Below are 24469 nucleotides of genomic sequence, written 5' to 3' on the forward strand. Positions count from 1 at the left end.
ATGTAAGGTTGGAAATGTAAGTAAGCAGCACACAACTCACAGGTTGTGTTCCTTAACATCCAGCCTGCCCTTCATTTGTTGGCAGCTGTATAAGATTTATGATATTATTTCTGCTTAATATCCTTATTCCTCACACATTTTAAGGCCAGTGATATAAAATGGCTTACACACTGCATGTCTCAGATTACTGCTCGGATAAATGAAGATTGGCCAACAAATTGAGAAATGTAAGACAGAGCTTATATTTTTAAACAGTGATCATGGCAGGTTGTGGGATCACTAGATCCACTACATCCAAAACTAATACATGTAGAAATAGCACTCGTATGATTTGATATCACTGTAGATGCTATTGCAGTTAGTTGTGTGCATATTGAGTTAAGTTCTGCAAAGCTGTTTGTGTGACAAAGAGGGATAAGACACCAATCTTGTGTTCTGAAGGTGCACTGGAGTGAGAGTTCAAATCCAGACCTATGTAGAAATATCTTACGAGCACTAACATTTCCTAGTGTGTGTCACAGATTGCTTTTCCTCATTTCCAACTACCTGTCCCTTTTTTTTTTTTTTTTTTTTTTAATTTATTGGTCAGTGTTTGCACAATGCACCTATTAGCGCAAACACATGAGATGGAGAAAAATTAATGTCAGATTTGGCTATGCTTATCTGGTTTGTGCAAAGCACGGCAGTGTTCAGACTCGACAACTGGCCTTCCCAGGAAGCACCAAAGGAACACCAAGTATATACTGCTGCAGAGTCAAAGGTACAAAGCACAACGAAAAAGTTGAGGTAAAAAACACACCTTTATCAAACACAAAGCTTTCAGGTACAAGACCCTTTCTCAATGATAGACACAGGTACATTAAAATCAGACATTAAATACACGCCCAACACATCACGTGACCCGCAGCCATGGTCATGTGGCTAATACATTAAAATAATTGCGTTGCTTATAATTTTAAAACATAAACAAGTAAAATTAGATAAAATTCATACATACATATATTTGCTTACTTTTGTGTACTTATATTTATATGCACACATATATACGTAAATACATTACCTATATTACTTTAACTTAGTGTGTTGTATTTTTATTAGAACAGGTTTTAAGGAAACATCAAAATTTAATCCAGGGGATGTGTTAGCTGCTAGCCTTACTATCCACTCGTATTCTTTATTATCTAAACAAGTCCCCTCCCCTGATAGAGCTAACAACACATTCTATTACAGTCCATGTTGGATAGGCTAGCCACCATGGATGATCGACTAGAAACTGTGAAAAAAAGAAAACTTGTACGTGACATGGGAGATTACCAATCATGGCCTAAGATGGAAAGAACTGTTCCACAAGTGAATAAACCTAACAACTTTAATAGTGAATGTGTACCTACAACAATGAAGCAGAAAGCATATACTACACCTTTAAATTCCCTAGATGAGTTTCCCCTGTTAACAACTAATGCTTTGAACTTGGAGCCAGAACTGCTATCCACTTCACATAGCGATGACATCACTGAGGGCGCGGCAGCTCTAAGTAGCACTGTGGCTTGTGCAGTTACTGAATCTGCTTCTACATCCACTACTTCAACAGCTACTAATGAAGGTGGGCCTGGGTTGTCTTTACGATCTTCACAACAAACTTTAAATAATTTCTTTAAACCTTTTCAACTGCAGCAAGCGGAACGTATCAAAGAACGCTCAAACAGCTCGAGGTCAACGTCGAGGGGAAGAAGTAAACCTAGGAATAATATGGTAGTGCAGGACAATAAACGGAAGAATGAGAGCCCCCCAAAGCAACTGAAATTAGCCAGAAGGCAGTAGCAGGCATAGTAAATCTGTCTTCCTTTGTTTTGAATGACCATCATTATTCTCTTTTGAGCAAAGGTATGAATTTTATACCTACAAGTGTGGAAGACATGGTAAAAGTTATAACTGATTTAAAATTGTTTATTAGATCTGTAGCTCTAAAAGTGATGTTTAAAAGTGATACTTATGACTCCACTGCTTGTAAAAGACGAGTACGCTTTGTACCAGTGTATGCTCCAGTTTTACTGGCATTTAATGACTTATGTGAAACTGAAATAAGACATGTATATAGTAATAGAAAAGCTAATGGACGTTACAATCTCTCTTATGATGAATACAAAGCATTGTCTGAATTAAAAAGTGAACCTAATGTGGTAATAAAGCGGGCTGATAAAGGGGGCTCCATAGTTCTAATGGATAGGAATAAGTATATAAACTCAGTATTATCTTTGATTGGGGATGCTACTGCATACAAACTGATACAATATGCTGATGTAAAAAAGTGTATTTGTTGTGTTAACATGTGTATATATGACTTACAGTTGTCAGGTGACATCTCTTTGGATCTTTTTCATTTTTTCACTGTTTCTAGTCCTGTCATTCCCCAACTATATGGCATTCCGAAAGTGCATAAATCATGTGAAAATCCCCCTATGAGACCTATTGTCTCAGGAAATGGTTGGATAACAGAACCTATCTCTTTGTACTTACAGAGGCAGTTACAACCACTTTTGGGTAAATGTGAAACTGTCCTTAAAGACAGCACTGATTTTCTTATTAAACTTAGAATGTGGTATTTAAAAGTTAAGCAATCTAACATGGATTGTCAGAATATTTACATGGTTGTGTTAGATATTACTTCATTATTCACTGTCATACCAAATGAATATGGCATCAATTCAATAAGGGAATTTTTAAGTCACTCACTTTTACTGTTAGGCACACAGAGAACATTTGCATGTTGTTGGATATAGTTTTAAAAAATAATATCTTTATATTCAATAAGGAATATTATTTGCAGCAAACGGGGGTGGCTATGGGAACCCCGGTAGCAAATACATATGCAAACATTGTTCTCTATGAATGGGAGAAATCTTATATTAGTAATGGGACTACCTTTATGAATGAAAACATAGTTTTATATCAGAGATTTGTAGATGATTGCTTTCTTTTATGGAAAGGAACATCCAGTGAGTTACAAGACTATATTATATATTTGAATAATACTACTTCCTTTTTACACTTTAAGGCTGATTATTCTAAGACATTTGTCAATTTTCTGGATATTTCTTTAACTAAGGAGAACAATGTTATTAACACTTCTGTTTTTAAGAAGGAAGTTTCATCAGGAAGATACTTGCATGCGTCTAGTATGCATGCACCCCATATTTTTAGGGGTATAGTAAGGGGGCAACTGGCAAGAGTTAGTAGGTTAAATACTGACAATGTCAGGTGTTTACAACAAATTGATGAGGCATGTGGAGACTTTAGAAGAAGTGGCTATCCAGAAGGTATGCTGGTAGAAGCTAGAGAACATGTAGTATCTAATAGATATTCCATGTATTCATCTGTATTTTTGAATACAAGTACAGATGTTGTTGCCCCAATGGACAAATTAAATAAAAGGGTTAATGTAAGATTTATTATGTCTTACAATTCTCTTTCATATGCAGTCAGAACTATAATAAGGAAATACTGGAAGGTGCTATTAGCTCAGGAAGATATTAGATTAGTTATAGGTGACGTTCCTTTGTTCACATACAGAAATATGAGAACTATTAAGAATGTTCTAGCTTACAAAGATTTTGAATATGTGAATGCTACTTCCCTTAATGGACTAGGTAATGGTACTTTTAGTTGTTATAATTGTAGTTGCTGTAGTGACATATACAAACAGAAAGCTGATTCTTCAGAATGTGGTAGTAGTTTTGTTCATCCTGTCACTTTGAAGACATTTACTTTTCGGTGCCATGCAACTTGTATGACAAGTAACATTGTCTATTTGGCAACGTGTGAGGCATGCGCTTGTTTCTATGTCGGTAAGACGACTAGAAAACTTAAGGAACGCATCATAGAGCATAAATCAAGTATAAGGAGGGGAGTGGAGACTAATGCTCTATCTAAGCATATTTTAAATTGTGGTTCTACACACAGTTTCAAGTTTAGAGTAATAGAATGTGTTGTTAGCTCTATCAGGGGAGGGGACTTATGTAATCATTTAGATAATAAAGAATATGAGTGGATAGTAAGGCTAGCAGCTAACACATCCCCTGGATTAAATTTTGATGTTTCCTTAAAACCTGTTCTAATAAAAATACAACACACTAAGTTAAAGTAATATAGGTAATGTATTTATGTATATATGTGTGCATATAAATATAAGTACACAAAAGTAAGCAAATATATGTATGTATGAATTTTATCTAATTTTACTTGTTTATGTTTTAAAATTATAAGCAACGCAATTATTTTAATGTATTAGTCACATGACCATGGCTGCGGGTCACGTGATGTGTTGGGCGTGTATTTAATGTCTGATTTTAATGTACCTGTGTCTATCATTGAGAAAGGGTCTTGTACCTGAAAGCTTTGTGTTTGATAAAGGTGTGTTTTTTACCTCAACTTTTTCGTTGTGCTTTGTACCTTCCCAGGAAGCAGACAGGACCCAGACAGCCAAAAATGGAAATATGGATTCAGTTAATACTATTCGGCATCTCACACAAACTTGCTAAGCAACGTTACTGTTAACAGTGAAACCATAAGAATGATTAGTAAGATAGGGAATGTCATGCAACTAGTCCTGTGGCAGCAGGTGTAAGTGTAGGGCTGGAGTACAGATGGTCATGGGTTCTAGTACAGGGTGCGCAACTCTTGTTTTACTGTTGTAACATTGCAGTTTATAGCAATGAACTGCAACATAGACAGGTGTTTTCCTAACCTTCTTGTGATAACAGGTGTAGGTGTAGGACTGCCATACACATGGCCCTGAGTTCAAATACAACATATTCCATACACTTCCCATAATAGTCACTCTCACTTATAACACTTGACATAATGGAGTTGACCTGAATTATATGTATGAGGGCTGAAACACTAGTATTGTGTCAGTTATTTCTGTATATATCTATGTATTGTTACATTTATTATCAGATGTATGACTGTGGGCATACTTTGTACTATATTCCGGTAAGTATATTTCTGCTGATTGGACTGGCATGGCTTTTATAATTGCCTAACACATATACACAACTGCCTGTACATCCAATAACCTTGAACTTGCACCTGCAATTATGTAATGTCTTACTGCTTGACACTATTGCGCTCTGCTTACCATTGTGAAAATACTCTGAGCACTGTGTTTGTGTGATGGTAAGTGGAGTGCAACAGTTTCAAACAGTGTGCGCATTCACAGTAAATGTGATAACTGGAACTAGGGAAACACCATCACTCTCCATTGCTTCCACTGGGTGTGTCAGACTACCACCTCCTAACAGATAACTTTTTACTGTTAAGGCTACCAGTTCCTAACAGATGCAGACTATACAACAGATTGCAGCAAGCGCTGATGACAACAGTATCATCTTGTGGAATTTGACCAGGTCAAAGCATTTGACACAAATCCACACTGACGTATTCAGTCAACACTGTCATATGTGAACATAAATGGCTATATCGTCAAATGGATAGACCACTGTATGACATACATGGCATCTCACTATGTTGAAATGTGTGACCTATATCTCAGGTCCAGTGATCAGGTTGGTACATCAGTGGTGTTTGCTAGGCCCTTTCCTGCCCATTAGTTAAGTGATGAGCATCACAGATGACATAAACATGATGTGTCCAAACAGCTGCCTGTGGACTACAGATTGTGGGCAGTCATTGACTCCCACTGTGATATTAGTCTAATACAGACAGTATCCACACATACCAGAAAATGCTGCAACAGCCATGACAACACCTGTATTGACAGAAAACATGGGAGGAATTTGTTGAATCAGGAAACAAACACACCACCCAAGTATAATGTGGACATCACACCATATAATAAGGCCAATAGGTATTTGACCCATGTCCTGGGTAGATGGTAAGTAGTACATCCACCAGCATGTGGTCACAGTGCTGGCTACTGCCTTGAATGTAACACAAGTACTGGGTATGTGAAAGACATGAACATCAGAGGCTGTAATACCTTCATGGTTCTCAGCCTTCATCACACCAATAACTGTGTACAATGCACCTTTCTTCATGTGCCTCCCTATAAATCTTACAATGATGTGTAACTGAAGTGTACCACCTTTGTCACAGTGCACTGTCCCACAGCTTATTTGCTATACCTAGGTATTCTTTCTGTGGAATATACATGACTGTCTGATGGTGCAGAATACTAATCACATTGTTACACCAGATGCTTGTGTCCTACCTGTTTTGCTTATGCACACACTACGTACATAATTGTTTGACAACTTTATTGGGATGTATATCATTCTTGACAGTGTGGATTGTGTTATTTATATATGCCACGCACACAAGGCAACTAGACTGTATTGCCGATACTGTTACATACAAATATAGCAGTGTCCCTCCTTACACCTCCTGTAGATGTTATAGTGGCAGGACAGTTTCCATGGTTACCCTCATAGTGTGTGTATGTATCATAATAGTTGTTTGTGTGTGTGCAGACTCATCTTTTATCACTCCACATCACATATGTTATGTCAGAGGCATGGGATTAGTACTGGTATTATTATGACATTGTCTGTGATTATGGTTGGGTTTTGTAATGTTTTTCTTGATCCTTTACCTGTGGCCACCTTGCTGGAGACCTCTGCTGAAAGTGCACTCGTATTCAGGCATATCAGTTTGCACAGATTCACAGTATGCACCCTGCCCTAATTGCATGTCAGATCCCTGATAGGTGTCCTCTGCATTATTCATGTAAGGATGCTTATCTCACACAGACATCCTCCCCATTATGTCACATTGTGTGACAGTCACAGACAATACATTTTCACTGTACAGTTTATACTGTACCATATAGATATGTGCTTGGTGTTGTTGCTACAACTATCTTCCATTGATATGCACTTCTGTGCTGTACATGAGGGAGTTTTACTTGTCCTCTTTCCCTGTGTTTATTCCTGCAATTCATCTGTGTATCCCCATTCAATATACACACTTCCCCTGAGTGATCATTTTACATGGCAGTCCATATCCTCTTACAGATCGTTAACTCAGTACAGAATACCAGGAATTGGATATCACAGTACTCTGCACTGTAGATGCACTGTCCTGTATGACATTAGGACCATATACTTCACATTTGTACCTCTCAACTGTCCAGATATTCCCAGGATGTCCAGATGTTTTCCTTATCAAATTTGTGGCTTTCTCCCATATCACTGGGATCATCTTTGGACTGATGTGATTCAATATTACATACATTTCAGTGCATACGTCTCAACTGCCCTGATTTGTGCAGAATGTCCAGTTTTTGTCACATATTTGTGATTGTTTCCTCATAACATTTTTTGTGATTGTTTCCTCATAACATTTTTGTCTCATATTTGTCTTCTTTCCTCATAACATTTTTGTTTTCTGTCTAATCATTGGGATGTCATTGTGAAGTGAAGTCAGAAAATGATGGCTGACATGTGAGTTTCAAACTTCATGCTCTTCAGAAAGGTCATGCTAATGTAATACCTATTTATTGTATTAACTTTCAGGTTTGGATGTGCAGTATTAAATATCTGCCCCCGTTATGTATGCCTTTGTCCACATATCTTGCTCAAAGAGGATGAAAGGTATGATGTTAAGTTGTCAATCTCGCCTTCATTCTTGCTTGATGGGTTCGGAGCCGATCCCTCGGCTCCGACTCGGCACTTGCTAAGCTCGAGAGTCACTTTTACCAGCTCGAGGCAGCCCCATATCCCATGATGCAAGGCGGTAAGTACCCAGATCTCGTTTGCCGCTTCGCTTAGGAGGTCTTCTTTTTACCAGCTCCTGGTAAGTTGTTCACTTTTGTGATATTTAAGCCCCTTTTTAGTAAAAAACCTTTTATTGATAGTTTTTAAGTTTATTTTGTACCTTTTCTGACAGAAATTCCCTGTCTCCTTTAATTTTTGTTAGTCAATCTTTTCCCTATCCCATCCCCCCCCTGTTAGGGTGTGTGTGTTGGTTTTTATAGAATACCTTTTGGTATTTTATTTCAGTTAAATTTGACTGGTGTGTGTGTGTGTGTTTTTCAGCACCATGTCAAAGGAGAGGGTCTCAGGTTTTAAGAAGTGTGACTCGTGCTGTCAGAAGATGTCTCTGACAGACGGTCACACTTCTTGCCTGTATTGTCTGGGCCCTCTTCACCTGCAGGACTCCTGTGCTGTTTGTCACTCCTTCAGCCAGAGAGTCCTGCAGGAGAGACGGAATAAGCTGATTCTTAGGGGCCTTCTTAAGCCGGAGGGCTCTCCGGCTAAGTCGGCTCCACCAAAATCAGCAAAACCTTCCAAGGCCCAGGCTTCTGTATCTAAGCCTGCGGCCTCGGCTCCGACTCGTATTGAGTCGAGAACGGCTCCGGCTGGAGCCGATTCTGGCTTGACAGCCTTCGCACCGATGGCTATCGGTGCCGAATCTGTATTGACCACTTCGATGTCGGCTCCGATCGGTTCCGACACCCATGTGGCATAGGCATCGGTGTCGGCCCGATCGGCTCCGACACCGTTATTTGGTGGCTGTATCGGCTCCGCTGGAGCCGATACATCGAGCTTCCTGTCGGCCCGAGTCGGCTCCGACAGGATCTATAGTATCGGCTCCGATGGCTCATTCCAGGAAGAGGTCGAGGTCTCCTTCCTTGGGGCCGGTACTTTCGGCTCCCGCTTCACCTCTTCTATCGGAACGGAGCCATCAGACCCGATCTTCAAGGTCATCCAGGTTGTCAGATCATGACCTAGAGAGAGTGGTCAGTAGATTACTCAAGTCACAGGTACTGGCCCAAATGTTACACAGTCCGTCTCAACAGACGACTGTTGGTCCACACCCCGTTACAGTTCCTCCTTCAACTCTACCCCAGAGCTTGGAGTTGGAGTCTTCGGAAATGGTTACTGCTACGGCGGCAGCACGGATACCTGCTTCTGATCCTTCAGCCTCTACTCTTATCTCCTCTTCGAGACCTTCCTTAGAGGGATTCGGTGGTCGGGCTTCCATGGTCTCCTCCGAGGGGTGAGTGGCATCGGACCCTTGTCCGAACCCGCTCTTCCCCTTGGAGCCTTGGCCTTGGTGAGCTCGGCTCCGACATCTGCCTCGGAGACTTCCTTCGGTGGTCCCTGGAGTTCCTAGCTCTTCGGAGCGGGTTCTCTCGGACCTGCCTGGGAGGGGAGCATTCGAGGTGATGAAGAGTGTACTGGCCACTGGTATCAGTCAGCAGTCTGTTCCCGTAGCTCCTCCCTCTATAGTACCTGTTGACATCTCTGCCACTTCTCTTGCTACAGGACCCAGAGATCCTCCGCCTCAGGTTTCCCCATTGGGAATTTCCCCCTCTTCCGAGGATTCTCCTGATGTTTCGGGAGATCCTCCTAGGAAGAGGACTTGTAAGAGGAAGCATGTAGACTCCCGAGTCTGTCACGGATACTGACTTTGATGAGTCAGAGGGATCCCCTAGATCCCCCTCTGAGGATGTCTCCTTCTCAGACATCCTAGAACTTCTGAAACAGAGGGGAAACTGGCCCACCAACAATCCCTCTGAGGATGAGTCAGTATACCTAGAGGCGTTTGGATCTCGGCCCTCCACCTCCTGGGTGTCTCCGCCTTTCGACCCCCATATGCAGGTGATTGCACGAAAGGCGTGGGCAGCTCCTGACTCTGTAGAGCCAGTCCCTAGGAGGCCTTCAAAATTTCTCACTGCCCCGAGTGACAAACAATTCCTTACTAAGGGTGTCCCCGCTGATGCCATGGTGGTGGCTGCGGCCACCAAAAAGGAACTTGCAGATCCTTCCGTGCCCGTCCATCCTCCTAATAAGGACTCTAGGACCATGGATAGGTACGGTAAGCGGATGTTTTCCTCAGCGACCTTTGCTATGCGTTCGCTGAATTACCTATGTCACTTCACCAGACTCCAGAGGGATATCCTGAAGGAGCTGGGAGAAGTAGTTCAGGATCCTACAGCTGCAGGGGCTCAAGAAAAATTGCTTCTCAGCTAGGAACCCTCAATTCCTTTGCAAACTCCTCCATGCGGCTAATATCTTATGCTGCGGATGGAGCAGTAGAGCCGCAGGCACAGGTGTGGCTCTTAGACGCCAAGCCTGGATGCGGCTATGTGATTTTGTGGATCCCTTTAAGGCGTCCTTCACAAATTCTCCCTTTGATGGGTCAGCTTTGTTTGGCCCTCAGGTGAAGGAAACCTTGACCAGGTGCGAGCAGGACGGCAAGACTCTTTCTGCTGTTGGAGTCCGTTTTTCCACCCCTTCTAGGCCTTATCCCAAAGGACAGAAGGGTGGGAAGATGTGGTTCCGTAAATCCCAAGGAGTCACGCCGATTCACGTGGTCAGTTTACCCCTAGAGGCAGAGGGGTAACAATAACAGACGCCGCTCTAGAGGCAGAGGGGTCCAAGAACCAGGGAAACAGGGAGCCTCTCTGACAAGCCCTTTCAGCATCCCTGAGGTGTTGCCCGGCTGTCCCTCCTTGGAGGCAGTCGGGGAAGATTATCACTGTACCCAGAAGCCTGGCATTCCCTCACTCAAGACAGATGGGTACAGTCGATCATATCCAAGGGTTACATAATTCCTTTCGAGGAAAGTCCCTTCCTCAAGTTCCCTTCCAGATGTACCACCCGGTCTAAGGGAGATTGCAGAGTCAGAAATCGCAAAACTACTGCAAAAAGAGCCATTCAGCCAGTTACAATAGACCATTCAGAGCCCGGAATCTACTCAAGGTTCTTTTGGTCCCCAAAAAGACGGGAGACTGGAGACCAATATTGGATCTCAGCAGACTCAACAAGTCTGTCAGGAAGACAAGATTCCGAATGGTCACTCTTCAGTCAATTCTGCCCTTCTTACAGAAGGACAACTGGATGTGCTCAATAGATCTTCAGGATGCACTATCACATCAAAATTCACAGACGCTCCAGGAGATTTCTCCGCCGGCTGGGGTCCAGTCATTTCCAGTTCAGAGCCCTGCCCTTTGGTCTCACTACAGCCCCCAGAGTGTTCACCAAATGCATGGCAGTGGTCACGGCTCACCTGAGACGCCAAGGATTCCAGGTGTTTCCGTATCTCGACGACTGGCTCCTGTCAGCCACCACCAGGCATCAGCTTATACAAGCCAGGGATTACACAATAGACCTTTGTTCTCATTTGGGCATCTCAATCAACTTCAAAAGTGATCGTTATCGCCCTGCCAGTCTATTACCTTCATAGGGACAAACTTAAACACTGTTCGGATGTCAGCTACCCTTACAGAACAAAGAGTTTCAGACATTCAGACTCATGTCAGGATCATTCTGGCCAGCAAGAAAATACAGGCCAGAATGGTTCTAAAGATATTAGGTCTCATGGCTGCGGCCATTACTCTTCTTCCCCTGGCTCGATTCTACATGCGCCTTCTTCAGTGGATGCTGTTCACACAGTGGTCATACCAGCAACTTCCAATGCGTCACCAGATTCTGGTGACACACACATGCAAAGAGCATCTTGCTTGGTGCATCACATCGTCTCAGGTTCACCAACGCAGGTGCTTTGTACCTCCGTCCGCGTTAGCCACTGTCACCACGGATGCCTCCCTGATCGGGTGGGGGTCATTATCAGGGCAGGATGGTTCATGGGACGTGGCAACCGCTCGAGTACCATCTGCACATAAATGTCCTGGAGATGAGAGCAGTGCTTTTAACGTTGCAAGCCCTCAACGACTTTCTTCCCGTAGGGACAATTGCAGTCCACACAGACAACATGTCTGTAGTTTGGTATATCAACAAACAGGGCGGAACCAAGTCCTACCCCTTGTGTCGAGAAGCGCTCAGACTTTGGCAATGGGCGATCTCCTCTCATCGGTTTCTGGTAGCAACGCATATCCCTGGGAAAACCAACATTATAGCGGACAGATTGAGCAGAGCTATCCTCATGCCTCACGAGTGGTCTCTCAAGCAATCTATAGCGGAAGAGATTTTTCTGGAATGGGGTCGTCCATGTTGCGATCTATTTGCTACTCACCAAAACAGCAAAAGTCCAGACTTCTTCAGCCTCTTCCCTCTATCAAGCCATCCCCCAGAGACGCTCTGACCCAGGATTGGCCCCAGGGACTTCTTTATGCCTTCCTCCATTTCCTCTGATCCCTCAGGTGATCCAGAAAGCTACCGTTTTGAGAGCCAAATTGATTCTCATTGCCCCTTACTGGCCTCAACAAGTTTGGTTCCCGTTCCTCCATCATCACCTTTTGGTGCAGCCGTGGCATCTGGACCCAGTGCCAGATCTTCTGATTCACCAATCCGGTCAGCTGCACCGGTCAATCCCTTCTCTCAACCTCACAGCATGGTTGCTCCACTTCCTTCCTTAGCCAGGCTTCCTTTGATCTCTAACCCAGTTAGAGACATCATAGTAGCTTCACTAAAATCCTCTACCAGGAGGATTTACACAAGCAAATGGAACGTTTCTCTTATTGGGCTAAGGCCCAAAATATTGATCCTTTTACTGCCCCTGTTCAGGCAGTTCTGGACTTCTTAGCAGAAATTTTTCATGCAGGCTCCTCTTCTTCCACAGTCAGAGTTCAGTTGGCTGCTATTTCCAATTTTCATGTCGGGATAGCAGATCATAATATTATGTCCCATAGGCTCTGCAGGGCCTTCTTGAAAGGAATTTTCCTACTAAAACCTCCAATCAGGAATCCTCCTCCTCAGTGGGATCTAAATTTAGTGCTGACATCCTTGATTCTTCCCCTTCGAGCCAGCTGTTTCTTGTTCCTGAAATATCTTTCTTGGAAAACGTTATTTCTAGTGGCTATTACATCTGCCAGGAGGGTGTCTGAACTTCATGCTCTTTCGGTTCGACCCCCCTATTTGGTTTTTCACAAAGACAGAGTATCTTTGAGAACTAACCCAACCTTTTTACCTAAGGTCGCTTCAAAGAACAATTTGAATCAATCCATTGATCTCCGGTATTTTTCCTAACTATTAAGACAGAGCAGAAAAAAACCTACATTATCTTGATGTCCATCGTCAACTTAGATATTATTTGGACAGAACAAAAATTTAGAAAATCTGATCAACTTTTTGTTTCCTATGCGGATAATAAAAAAGGCCTTCCTGTTTCTAAAGTGACTTTGTCCAGATGGCTTTCTTCGGTCATCTCTAAAATTTATACGCTCAGGGGAAAACAGCTGTGCTCAAAACCTAAAGCACATTCAACTAGGAGCTTAGCTACTTCTACAGCTTTTCAAGCTAGACTTCCTTTGGACACTATTTGTGCAGCGGCCACTTGGGCTACTCCTCACACTTTTGTTTCCCATTACAAATTGGACTTGGCCTCCAGGGACAGAGCCGGTTTTGGCTCTACAGTCCTCAAGAGTTTGTTCCATTGAGCCACCCAGGATAGAGGTGCTACGGACGCGGTCCCATCAGGCAAGAATGAGGGCGAGATTGACAACTTAACATTAAGAAGTTATGTACCTACCATAACGTTCCATGTTAGTTGTCTTCTCTCGCCTTCTTTCTTTCGGCCCTCCCTCCTTCCCCCTGGCCTGGACAGACCTTGTATAAGAAACTATTATGCTAAAGACCATTCAGACCTGGTCCTTTTTCCATCTGTAAGTTTCTTCTTCCTTTGGGAAGTATTTTATGCTTGGTGCTATTGCCCTTTGTCAACAAACGAGATCTGGGTACTTACCGCATTGCATCATGGGATATGGGGCTGCCTCGAGCTGGTAAAAGTGACTCTCGAGCTTAGCAAGTGCCGAGTCGGAGCCGAGGGATCGGCTCCGAACCCATCAAGCAAGAAAGAAGGCGAGAAAAGACAACTAACATGGAACGTTATGGTAGGTACATAACTTCTTATTTGAGTTTCATTCTACCACATGTTTATGTGACATCTATGGCAAATATGTCCATATTTCTGGTTAAATGTCCCCGCAATATTTTGGCCTTGGTAGAGATATGTTGCACTAACAGATTCACAGCTATCTATGAAGCCCTGATGGTCACTATGGCATTCCCCACAAATCAGCAGACCATAGGTGCTCTGCTTTAAACAGAATTGTATCCGCGTTCACTTACATAATTTCCTGGCCAGCAACTTTATTGCCAGCCACGAAACCGACCTTAGGCGTGCCATGTGTCACTAATATGCATTGCTTGCTACAGCTCACTGCGCAAACATGTGAACTCCATGTAGTCTGCACAGAGTTTATTGAATCCCGGGGAAGATCTGTTACAATTTCTACATCGTTGTTTGGTCTTACTCTTAGTCACACAACTCAAGAACTGAAACAAGAATTAGGACAACAGAATCTTTGACAAACTAATTCCATGTAGCTGATTCAAATATTTCTGGTCAGTCTAAGCGACTTCCTTTTATAGAAAGAACCTTTTGACTGCACTGAGTTTCATTCATGGGTAAAAATCTTACAGGGGAGGTTGTGTGGCTCCTACAGTTAAAAGAGTTGATCACAGAAGTTGTAAGTCTTTTCAGTTTTTACCATATTCTGATTCCAGAAAAAAAGACTCCCCTTTATACTTACTTTTTAATACTTTTCTTCTCTGACCCCCACACGACCTTAGACTTTTCTTTTTGATTTCCATGCTCTTCTGTTCTTGAGTCCCCCCACCTCTTTTCTAGTTACCTCAAATGTGCCCCTTCATGGGCCTCCCCAACTCCTTCAGAAGCCCACCTCGTCTGTGCTGTTTGTTAGGTCGAAGGAGAGAGAGATCCAATAGAAACAGTGAGCCTAGGAGAAATCACACTTATAGCAGCCAGTCAGTTGCCCTAGCCGTGGAGGCAGCAAATGCAGTGCTGTCATCGGGTTGTTTTCTTCCCCTTCCCTTAGGATTGGAGACCTGGCCATCTGCTGCTTTGTGCACATTTTTGGAGATAGGTACTTCAGCTTCCCACCCCAGTGCAGACATCCTTTCTCTCTGGGAAGATATGTGGAAAGCAAGAAGAAGAACACGAGTAGCCTTGCTTCTGTAAAATTAGCAAAAGAGGTCAGGAAGGTCATGGGGGGGGGGTTACATAACAGAAGTTTCAATAAAACATTCTCCGTAGCTCATTCTTAGTACTTTCAGGGTTTCTTTGATCAAGGTATAGGACAGAGAAATGGTGACTGCCTTTGCAAAGTATCAATTTGTAATTTGAGATTCTACCTCATTTCAAAAAAAAAATCATTGAAGAACTGTTCTACTCATGTAAGCTCCAAGCAGTAGAAAGTGCCAATGCGATGGTTACTTTAAATACTGAAGATGCATTCTACTAGCATTTATTCATGTATTTGTCATGAATGAAAATTTTCAGGTTTCATATGGATGAAGAGCTTTTCCATCTGTCTGTTCTCTCCTGCGGTGTAGACAGACCCAATGCCAACATTCTGATGTTATACAACATTAAACTATATAAGAAGAAAGTTTGAAGATTTGGAGCAGTCTTTGGTATTTTTTCATTGTGGTTTGCTCAGCTGGTTCAGTAACAAAACTGCTACTGAGCACCATGCTGCTGTGTGTCCCTTGCAGATGAGTTTTGGTGAACTGTGATTTGTGTTACTTCTACTAACTTTCAAGGAGGATTTTTTTGCTTTAATAAAAAATGATCCTGCATAATGTGCTAGTGAATTCTGTCTTGGCATTAGTATCAGAAAATGTTCTTAGTTAAGGAATACATGCTGTGTATGCAACACTGATGGATGGGAGCCATCAGTCATTAGTGTGTGACTGCCAGGTATTTCCTTGAATGGGAAAATTGCCAGTGTACAAGGGAATTTACCTTTTCCCCTTGATGGTATAACTTTAGAGTTGGTATGTATAAATAACAGGGGTGGGGGAAGGCTTGCCATCCTGCAAAAGCACATTTTTATATTGTGTTTTTTGTTTTAACTTTTGAATGCCATTTGCTTTTGAGAGCTTTCTGCTGTTTTTGTTCCCAGTTGTGTGAGGCAATCACAAATTAGTTATTAGCTTGTCAGGGAGCCCATTGTTGTGATAAGTTATATGTACTTTATCCACATGTGGTACTGCATGTACTCACAGCACTGATGTGCATGACAAATATAGTCATTATTTTTGTCATGGTTTAGCCTTCTTGTTTTCATCTTTTCTTTTTCCATCAGAAAATAATTTCTAAAATATTTTAGTGGGTACAGGGTGGGGAATAACACCAGGGAAAGTAGAATATTGTAATCATCTATCATTTGTAATGCACATTTCACAGGTTTGTGAGAAACTTTTTGTATGACTGGATTTATACTGAAGCCTCTTTTCAATTAGAATGGTTACTCCACACTTTTCCCTTGACTTCCCCAAAGATACCAATAGAACCCTTTACCCCCATATTTAATGCTTAATAGTCCACTTTATGAGAGGTGTGCCTTTGTGTCCTGACTGAAAAAAAAAAGAAACCAAGGGAAAGACCTAAAGGAAATAGTTTCTTCAAATTCAGAATGCAGTTCCAGAAATGTCTCCTAACTGTCCGTATCTCCTTTCCACTTCTCTGCCAGAATTACAGAGGACTGACCCACTTTACAAACTAATGTAAATGTTGTGCATTACACAGTGTGTTTTTACTATAATGTACGGATGCTGTTTTTCTATATAACTTAATACGAACTCCTTTTTTATTGCATGTATTTCTGCCTTTTTTGTTTGTGAAACATTTTGTATTTCTCTAGGACTGAGATGGAAAATGGTCAGTATTGAACGGGGCAGTCCTGTAAACAAATTTATATTAACATTGGGTTTAGATGATTGTCTCTTTTGAAATGACAATCCAACCCCATATACACAAATGGAAAAAGAGTTGTGGCTGGAGATGCATACCTGTTAAATGTAATTTAAAATGTAACACATTCCTTATATGTTACCTGTTACAGTTAAAGAAATATGTTGATTTGTTTTGTGTGCCTTTGCTAGGTACAAACCCATCACTACAGACCATTGATGTACACTGCACAGAAAGGAGACAATTTCCCATTCTTGCTGCCAAGCATGTTAGGATTAACATTCTTGTATGAACGCATATAGCAATTCCACAATACTATTAGGACTCTAAAAAATAAAGTTAAAATTAAAGCAGCCATGTATAATTTCTTTTCAGTTTTATGTAATATTTTCCAAATTATGATTGCTCTTTGACCCAAGGAATAATAACCATTTTAATAATATGTTTCTGTAAGAAACACAGTTGATTAATGACCATTTCATTTGCAGAGTCCAGGGTTTTGTCCTGACCTGCAGTTACTCGCAGTTACTCTCCATTTGAGATTTGTGTGTGTAGACATTCACTTGGGAAGATGGTTTTGTGCACCTTGTAAACACATCCTGGTTGATTGGCTTTGTTAAATTGTAAATAGCCTTTGTTGGCCAAGGTCATAATTGAAAAGGGTCCATGTTGGGCCAATTCCCATACTCATTTAACAAATGAATCAAATGCCGCTTATAAGCTTATCTTTTTTTTTTCAGCCACAACCCTGAATCTATTATAAAACTTTAGCATGGGTGACCTCTTTCCTCTTTTGATTTGGCAGCTATTAAATTAAATGTTTTAACTTAATAATCTTACACAGAACTGGACTCTAAGGTTTTTATTCTTCTTTCATTCCTGTCGTGTAGATCCTTCCCACCAGCCAATCCTCATAATTCTTACCTTTCACTGGATTTCTGACTGAGTCTAGTTGTGAAAAAAATAATATAACCCACAAGAATTGCATTATTTTAATAGCATATGTTATTTGAAATGCTTTTGTTTTATTATGTATTTTTGGGATTTTTTCATGCATTGTCATTTGCTTTTTGCAATGGGAATTGGATTATTGTAATAGTACATGTTTGTAATGCTTTTGTTTTTTTATGTATTTCTTTGGATTTTTTTCATGCATTGTTACTTGCTTTCTGCAGGTGTTCTGAATTCACATTTCTGAATGATCTTAAACTTATTTTATTGAAATTTTTTATAATGCTCTGTTTAGGGAAATACACAACATTGCTTTCTTGACTGCAGTTCTTATGATATTTCCTTTCAACATTTATCGTTTCATAGTTTTTAAAATCACTAGATCTTTGCCACTTTAAAATATGGGAGGTTTAATAAGATGATTTGTTTTATTTACAAGATTCTTCAAGAGTTGCTGTCCTTCATAGCTGTCTTAATTTCTGAAAAAGCTGTGCTTTCAAGGAGTGCACTACAATAAAAAATGATTTTAGTTTGCTTTATTGCATTATTGGTCAGAAGTATTAATCTTTGCGCATTATTTAAATTTGATGTCACTGCCATTTGATGATAAATTGGTAGGTATGAATATGTATTGTGAAATATAGCTGTTTGTGTCTTCTTTCACTTGGGTCTGACAGTGGACACATAATGAATATGAACTTTTATTTGCATGTTTTTAGGTGTAAGCTGAGCTGCATATAACCATGATGAAGACCCAGCAAAGTCCACAAGAATTAAGTCGAGACCCATCAGTGCAGCATGACCTACTGCCAGAATTTCCCAGGGGTCCACTAACTGTGTATCGTGAAAGAGCTTCTTTCAGCTGGAAAGAAATGTTACTGTTTTTATATGGAGAAGACATTGTACAGTTCAGGGTATGAATGTATTTTTAATTTTATTTATTTTTGCTTTATTTTAAATGAAAGTTAATCCCCCAAATATTTATTTAATAAAGTGACTTGGAGTGAGATTCAGAAGCTTTATCTTCACTGTATAGCTGCCTTCTTTTTAATACTGTTGCTCATTTCCATGTCATTGTGCTAACACTTGCAAGCTTTGGAATTTGTTTGGTTTCCACTGTCATTTTCATTGTGTTTCTGAACTGCCCCACCCATTCTGTGGCCACTGTTTGTACAAAATTTCTTACCGTGTTATGAAAACTGTTTCTTAATCGCAGGGGATATTTTACTGTGCACTAATCCCATGTAGCTAGTGTGCAGTTTATATACAAATGGGCTACAATGCATAAGTAACAGTGCTGGCACAATTTACAGGCTGTCTACAGAAACTGGGTTCCATACTGGAGTCTCAGAGGTGAACTGGCAGTGTAGGTTCGAGTTCACTGCTCTTTTTGGGATCACAGCTTGCAGTCTCTTTACTGTTACCGTGGTAGCATTTTAAAACAAAGTTTATCCTTACAGTACACACAGGCTGATATATATATGCGTGCTCTCACACACACACACACACACACACACACGCTCACTTACCCAAGCACAGTCAGTGCAATATATGTATATTCACACACAGCCACAAGTTTGTTCATCTTTCTTTCGTGTTACCAGTATACAGAACTGTTGCCATTTTAACAGAGTAGCACCATAGCTGCTTCTACAGGGTTGAAGGGCTTCACAATCTGCACTACAGCCCACAACAAACAGGCGCAGAACTTGGCAGGACTTAACAGTTTTGTAAGTTGATTTAGAATATGTGCAAGAATGAGAAAGACATCACAATACAGTTTGATAAATTTCTGAATTGTTTTCTATATTCCTATCTTCTGCTTTTGCAGCAATGGTTTACATTTTGCATTTCATTCCTCTGTATGCTGTGTGGTACCTGTATATAAGCCTCTAAATGCTTGCATACTCCATCTGGATCTAGGGTACACAGTATTTCTCTAGTTCTACTAAAGTGTATACCAGAGAGATTCAATCACTGTAAGCATGTGTAGTGTACAGCTTCCTAAGCTGTATGCTGTCTGTAATATCGTATGTGGGTCCTTTATGAGCCACAGCCTGGTTGTAAGATGAAGGGTGAATATGGTGTTCGACTGTGCATCTTCTGAAATACTTTATATTCTTGTATGCTTATAGATGTTCTTCGTCTTCCCTTGCTGCAGTCCTGACTATTGGGTATAGTCCGCGTCCCAGTCGGCCCGAATACCAGAGTATAAGGCTGACGTCGGTCATGGCGCCTTAGACTGACGTCAGTACGTCAGGGTACTAATGCGCATGACCGACGTCATTTCCTCAGTCTTTTTTGCCGCATGGTCCGATGCAGAAGCAATTTTGCGAGTGCAGGTTGGCGTTCTGAGATTTTCCGAAACCGGAGTTTCAGACCGAGTACAGAGTTGGCTAAGTAACCCGTTGGAACATTTTGGTTTTTCTTGCCTCAGTATATTACGGATGTCAGAAAAAGTGAATAACTGTATTTCTTGTGGGAAGCAGATACCGCATAGGGATTATCATACATTGTGTATACCTTCTTTACGGCCTGCGCACGCGTTGTTGGTTGCCGCTCTTGTGCTAGATTTAATAAGCGCACTATTAAGAGGAGGCTTGATTGTGCTAGGTTAGTGTTTGGGAAGCGTTGCAATTATACTATGCCGGTGGATGCTCCGGCCTGCTTCATCTAAGAAGCGCAAGGACAAAACAGTGAAGTCTAGGGTGAGGAACCGCAGTCCCGGACGCCGGTCCTTTAGAAGGCTCAGGGAGCCAGAGGTTTTGCCAGGAGTCTCTATGGAGTCTCAGGCAGATACTTTACTGTTACAGGATGTGCCCTCTCAGGAAGTAGGCCAGGCTGAGGGGGCTTCTCAGGTAACTGTTCTTCCCTCTCTTCCCAAGGTAGTTAGGGCCTCTCCTTCTGTTTCCAGAGCTTCTTTTAGAGGAAGGCCAAGTTCAGCTTCTGTAGGGGCTTCTCCTAGCATTTCGGGCTCTGTGCCTAAGAAACATATGCTTAAAATGGCTGAAGATTTGATTACTCTGATTAGAGGTTCTATGCCTCCACCTGATAAGAGGCCTAGGGTGGAACAGGAGTTTGATAGTTTTGAACAGTGTTCACAGGCTTCAGAGTCTTCTGTGGAAGACTTGCAAGAGTTTCCTGCTTATTCTGATTCTGATGTGGATGATTCCACTCCTTCAGCTTCCCCTCCTGAGGATTTTTCATTTTCAGAGACTCTTCACTCCATGAGGGAGCACTTTAAATGGGAAGGCCAAGATTACTCTGACTCCAGAAAAAGGCTTAGGGAATTCTTGTTTTTGCCTCAGCATAGGCCCTTGGCTATTCCTCCTGTATTGAATGTGGTGGAGGATGTTTTTGCAGAGGCTTCTCTGAACCCTGATTCCTTGCCTCCTGCTCCTGTTAAGCCTGATAGGTATTATAGGGTGCCCGAAGCTCATAAGTACTTGTTTAAGAGTCCCAGGGCGGACCCAGAAACTGTTTCTCAGGGGCCTAAAGGTGTTAAAGCTTCTGTTGTTAAAAATCCTGTACCCTCTGATAAAGAGGCAAGGGCTTTGGATAGGTGGGGTAAGAAAGTATATACTTCTTCCACTCTAGCCATGAGGGCGTTGAATTGTCAATTTCATATGCTGAAATATCAGAATTATCTCCTTTCACAATTGAAATCTAAGGTGGATGCTTTGGCGGAAGGTATTGAGTGTAAAGAATTGCTGGATTTGGTTCATGTGTCTGAACAAGTGGGTAAGCATTCTTTGCAGTGTGGTTTTGATGCTGTTCAGGCCTCCTCGAGGGTGGCTGCTACTAGTTCTGTTCTTCGCAGACATGCATGGTTGAAGGATCAGAATTTAGCTGAGCATGTTAAGACCAGGATTTTGGATGCTCCTTTACAGTCTGATGTGTTGTTTGGACCGCCTGTGGAAGCAGTTTTAAAGAAAATGGAGGACAAAGCTAAGTCTATGCAGACTGTTAAAGATTATTTTCAGGTGCAACCTCCATTGTTTAGTAGAAATTGGCCTGCTAAGGGGTGGACATATCCTGCTTATGGTTCCCAGTCTAGGGGTAGATCTAGACGTGGTAGGGGCAGGGCTCAAGGTTCGTTTAGGCCTAGATCAGACAGTTCACCTGCTCGGACTTCTGGTGAGGGCAGGGGTCAGTCCTTTCGTAAGCAGACCCAATGACCTGCCTTTTCAGCTGCCAGTGGACTCGCCTGGCAGCTCCTTTGGGAGGAAGATTGTCTCTTTTCAAAGAAAATTGGGATTTAATCACTCAAGACAGATGGGTGCTGGATATCATTCATCACGGTTACAGATTTTATTTCCACACAATGCCCCTTTCAAAGGCATGCCAGATGTTCCTCCTCCACAAAGAAAAGAGGCTCTCAAGCAAGTTTCTCAGTTACTCCAGATAGGGGCTATTCAGCCAGTCCCTGTGTCAGAAAGGGCTTGGATTTTATTCTCGCCTGTTCCTAGTACCAAAGAAGGGGAACACGTGGAGACCAATTTTGGATTTATCTATCCTCAACACTTATCTGGACATTCCCAAGTTCAAGATGTTGACGTTACAGCAACTGTTACCTCTGCTGGGCAAGGATCACTGGATGGTAACTTTGGATCTCAAGGAAGCTTACCTTCATGTGCCCATAAGGCTAAGTTGCAGAAAGTATCTGCGGTTTCGAACTGGAGATTTTCATTATCAGTTCTCTGCATTGCCCTTTGGCTTATCTACTGCCCAGAGTATTCACAAAGGTTCTGGCTCCAGTGATAGCTTACTTCAGGCTTCAAGGCATTCAAATTTATCCTTACTTGGACGACTGCCTGATTCTGGCTCAAGAAAAGAACACCTTCTACAGCATCTGGAATATGTCATAGCAGTGCTAAGATGCCTAGGGTATTCTGTGAACGAAATAAAGTCCAGTCTAGTACCCTCTCAAGACATGTGCTTTCTGGGTGTGAGACTGAATACAGCAGCCCAGATGGCCTTTTAACCCCGGACAAACAAAAGAGTCTGTCACTTTACTTCCATCAACTATCTCATCAGTCCGTGCTGACTGCAAGGACAGTCCTTCAAGCATTAGGGTTCATGGCATCTTGTATTCTGGTGCTTCCCAATGCCAAACTGCATATGAGGAAGCTGCAATGGTATCTCAAAATGTATGGACACAGCACTGCCAAGATTTGGACACTGTCATTCAAATAATACCTTGCCTTCAAAAGGAATTCTTGTGGTGGGCTCAGGAATGTCACCTAAACAAGGGACTCTCTGTGACCCGGCCAGAGGCGAGTCAGATTTTAACGACAGATGCCTCGGACACTGCTTGGGGAGCTCATCTAAATGGAAAGTGGATACAAGACAAGTGGCCTGCCAGACTACAGCATCTACATATCAACATGAAGGAGATGTTAGCAGTCCAGTTTGCATTGATGGCGTTCAAGGAGTTACTTCTTCCAGGGCAGGTGTTGATTCTGACAGACAACACAACTGTCATGTGGTACATCAACAAGCAAGGGGGAACACATTCTTATCCTCTATGCAGGCAAGCAATGATTTTATGGGAGACTGCGCCTGCAACTGACTCTTCAGGCAAGGTTTCTGCCAGGAGCACAGAACTCCCTAGCAGATGTATTAAGCAGACAAATCATGGATCCCCACGAGTGGAAACTGGATCTTCATGTATTTCAGAAATTGACAGTGTCATGGGGAACTCCAGACATAGATCTGTTCGCTTCTCCACTAAACCACCAGCTGCCAAAGTATTGCACAAAGGGGTTTCATCACACAGCTTGGAAAGTGGATGCTCTGTCTTTCAGTTGGAAAAACCTTCATGTCTATGCTTTTCCACCTCTACCTCTTCTTCCAAAGGTATTACTAAAGGTCAGACAGGACAGGCCAAGGATGATTTTGATAGCTCCAGATTGGCCTCGGCAACACTGGTACCCACTTCTAAGGAGTCTTGTAAAGGAGCCTCCATGGCCTTTACCTCTGATTCCTCATCTGTTATCTCAGAAGGACGGTCATCTGCTCAATGTCAAGCTTCAATCTCTCCATCTCACAGCTTGGCATATTCTGTGTTGAAACATGGAAGGTCTCAGCTTCCTCAACAAGTTTTAAATGTGATTATGGAAGCTAGAAGGCCTAGTACTAGGAGAGTGTACGCAGAAAAATGGAAGAGATTTTTATTTTGGTGTACAGCAAAGAATTTGGAGATTTCAGAGCCTAATTTGAGTGTGGCTCTTCAATATCTTACTGAGTTATTGGACAAAGGTTTGTCTTTCTCTTCCATAAAGATTCATGCTGCAGCAATTTCAGCTCACTATGATTGTGACCCACCTTTGTTTTCGCATCCTTTGTTCAAGCAGTTTCTTAGAGGGCAAAGAATATAAGACCCCCTGTACGTGAGCTCCTACTCCTGCTTGGGATCTCAATTTTGTGTTGGAAAAACTTACTCTACAACCTTTTGAGCCGGCAGCTACTGCTGAATTGAAATATTTGTCATGGAAGACGGCTTTTCTGTTGGCTATTACTTCTGCAAGAAGGGTGTCTGAGTTGCAGGCCCTTATGGCAGTAGAGCCCTTTTTGATTTTCCATAAGGACAGGGTATCTTTACGTACTAATCCTTCCTTTATGCCTAAGGTGGTTTCTAGTGTGGCTTTAAACCAAACTATTCATTTGCCTACGTTTTTTGCAGATCCTCAAAATAAAGGGGAAAAGATTTTGCACACTTTAGATGTACACAGGCAATTGCGTTATTATTTGAGCAGGACTAAAGATTTTAGGCAGTCTCAGCAGTTACTTGTTTCTTTTGCTTTAAGTTCAC

At 41.9% G+C, this 24469-nt stretch overlaps 1 protein-coding gene across 1 annotated transcript in view; it reads left to right on the top strand.

Annotated features, from left to right (window-relative positions):
• The window catches only part of ACOX3 (acyl-CoA oxidase 3, pristanoyl), a 1839061-nt gene that overhangs the window by 149214 nt on the left and 1665378 nt on the right, over positions 1-24469 (top strand). The window contains exon 2 of the mRNA XM_044062802.1: positions 18375-18569. Coding sequence (XP_043918737.1) covers positions 18399-18569 — 171 coding nt within the window. The 5' untranslated portion in view covers positions 18375-18398. The remainder of the gene's footprint in view (positions 1-18374; positions 18570-24469) is intronic.

Source organism: Protopterus annectens, chromosome 2.part1 (genome assembly GCF_019279795.1).
Source record: "Protopterus annectens isolate FY-2018-M chromosome 2.part1, PAN1.0, whole genome shotgun sequence".
Lineage (NCBI taxonomy): Eukaryota > Metazoa > Chordata > Ceratodontiformes > Protopteridae > Protopterus > Protopterus annectens.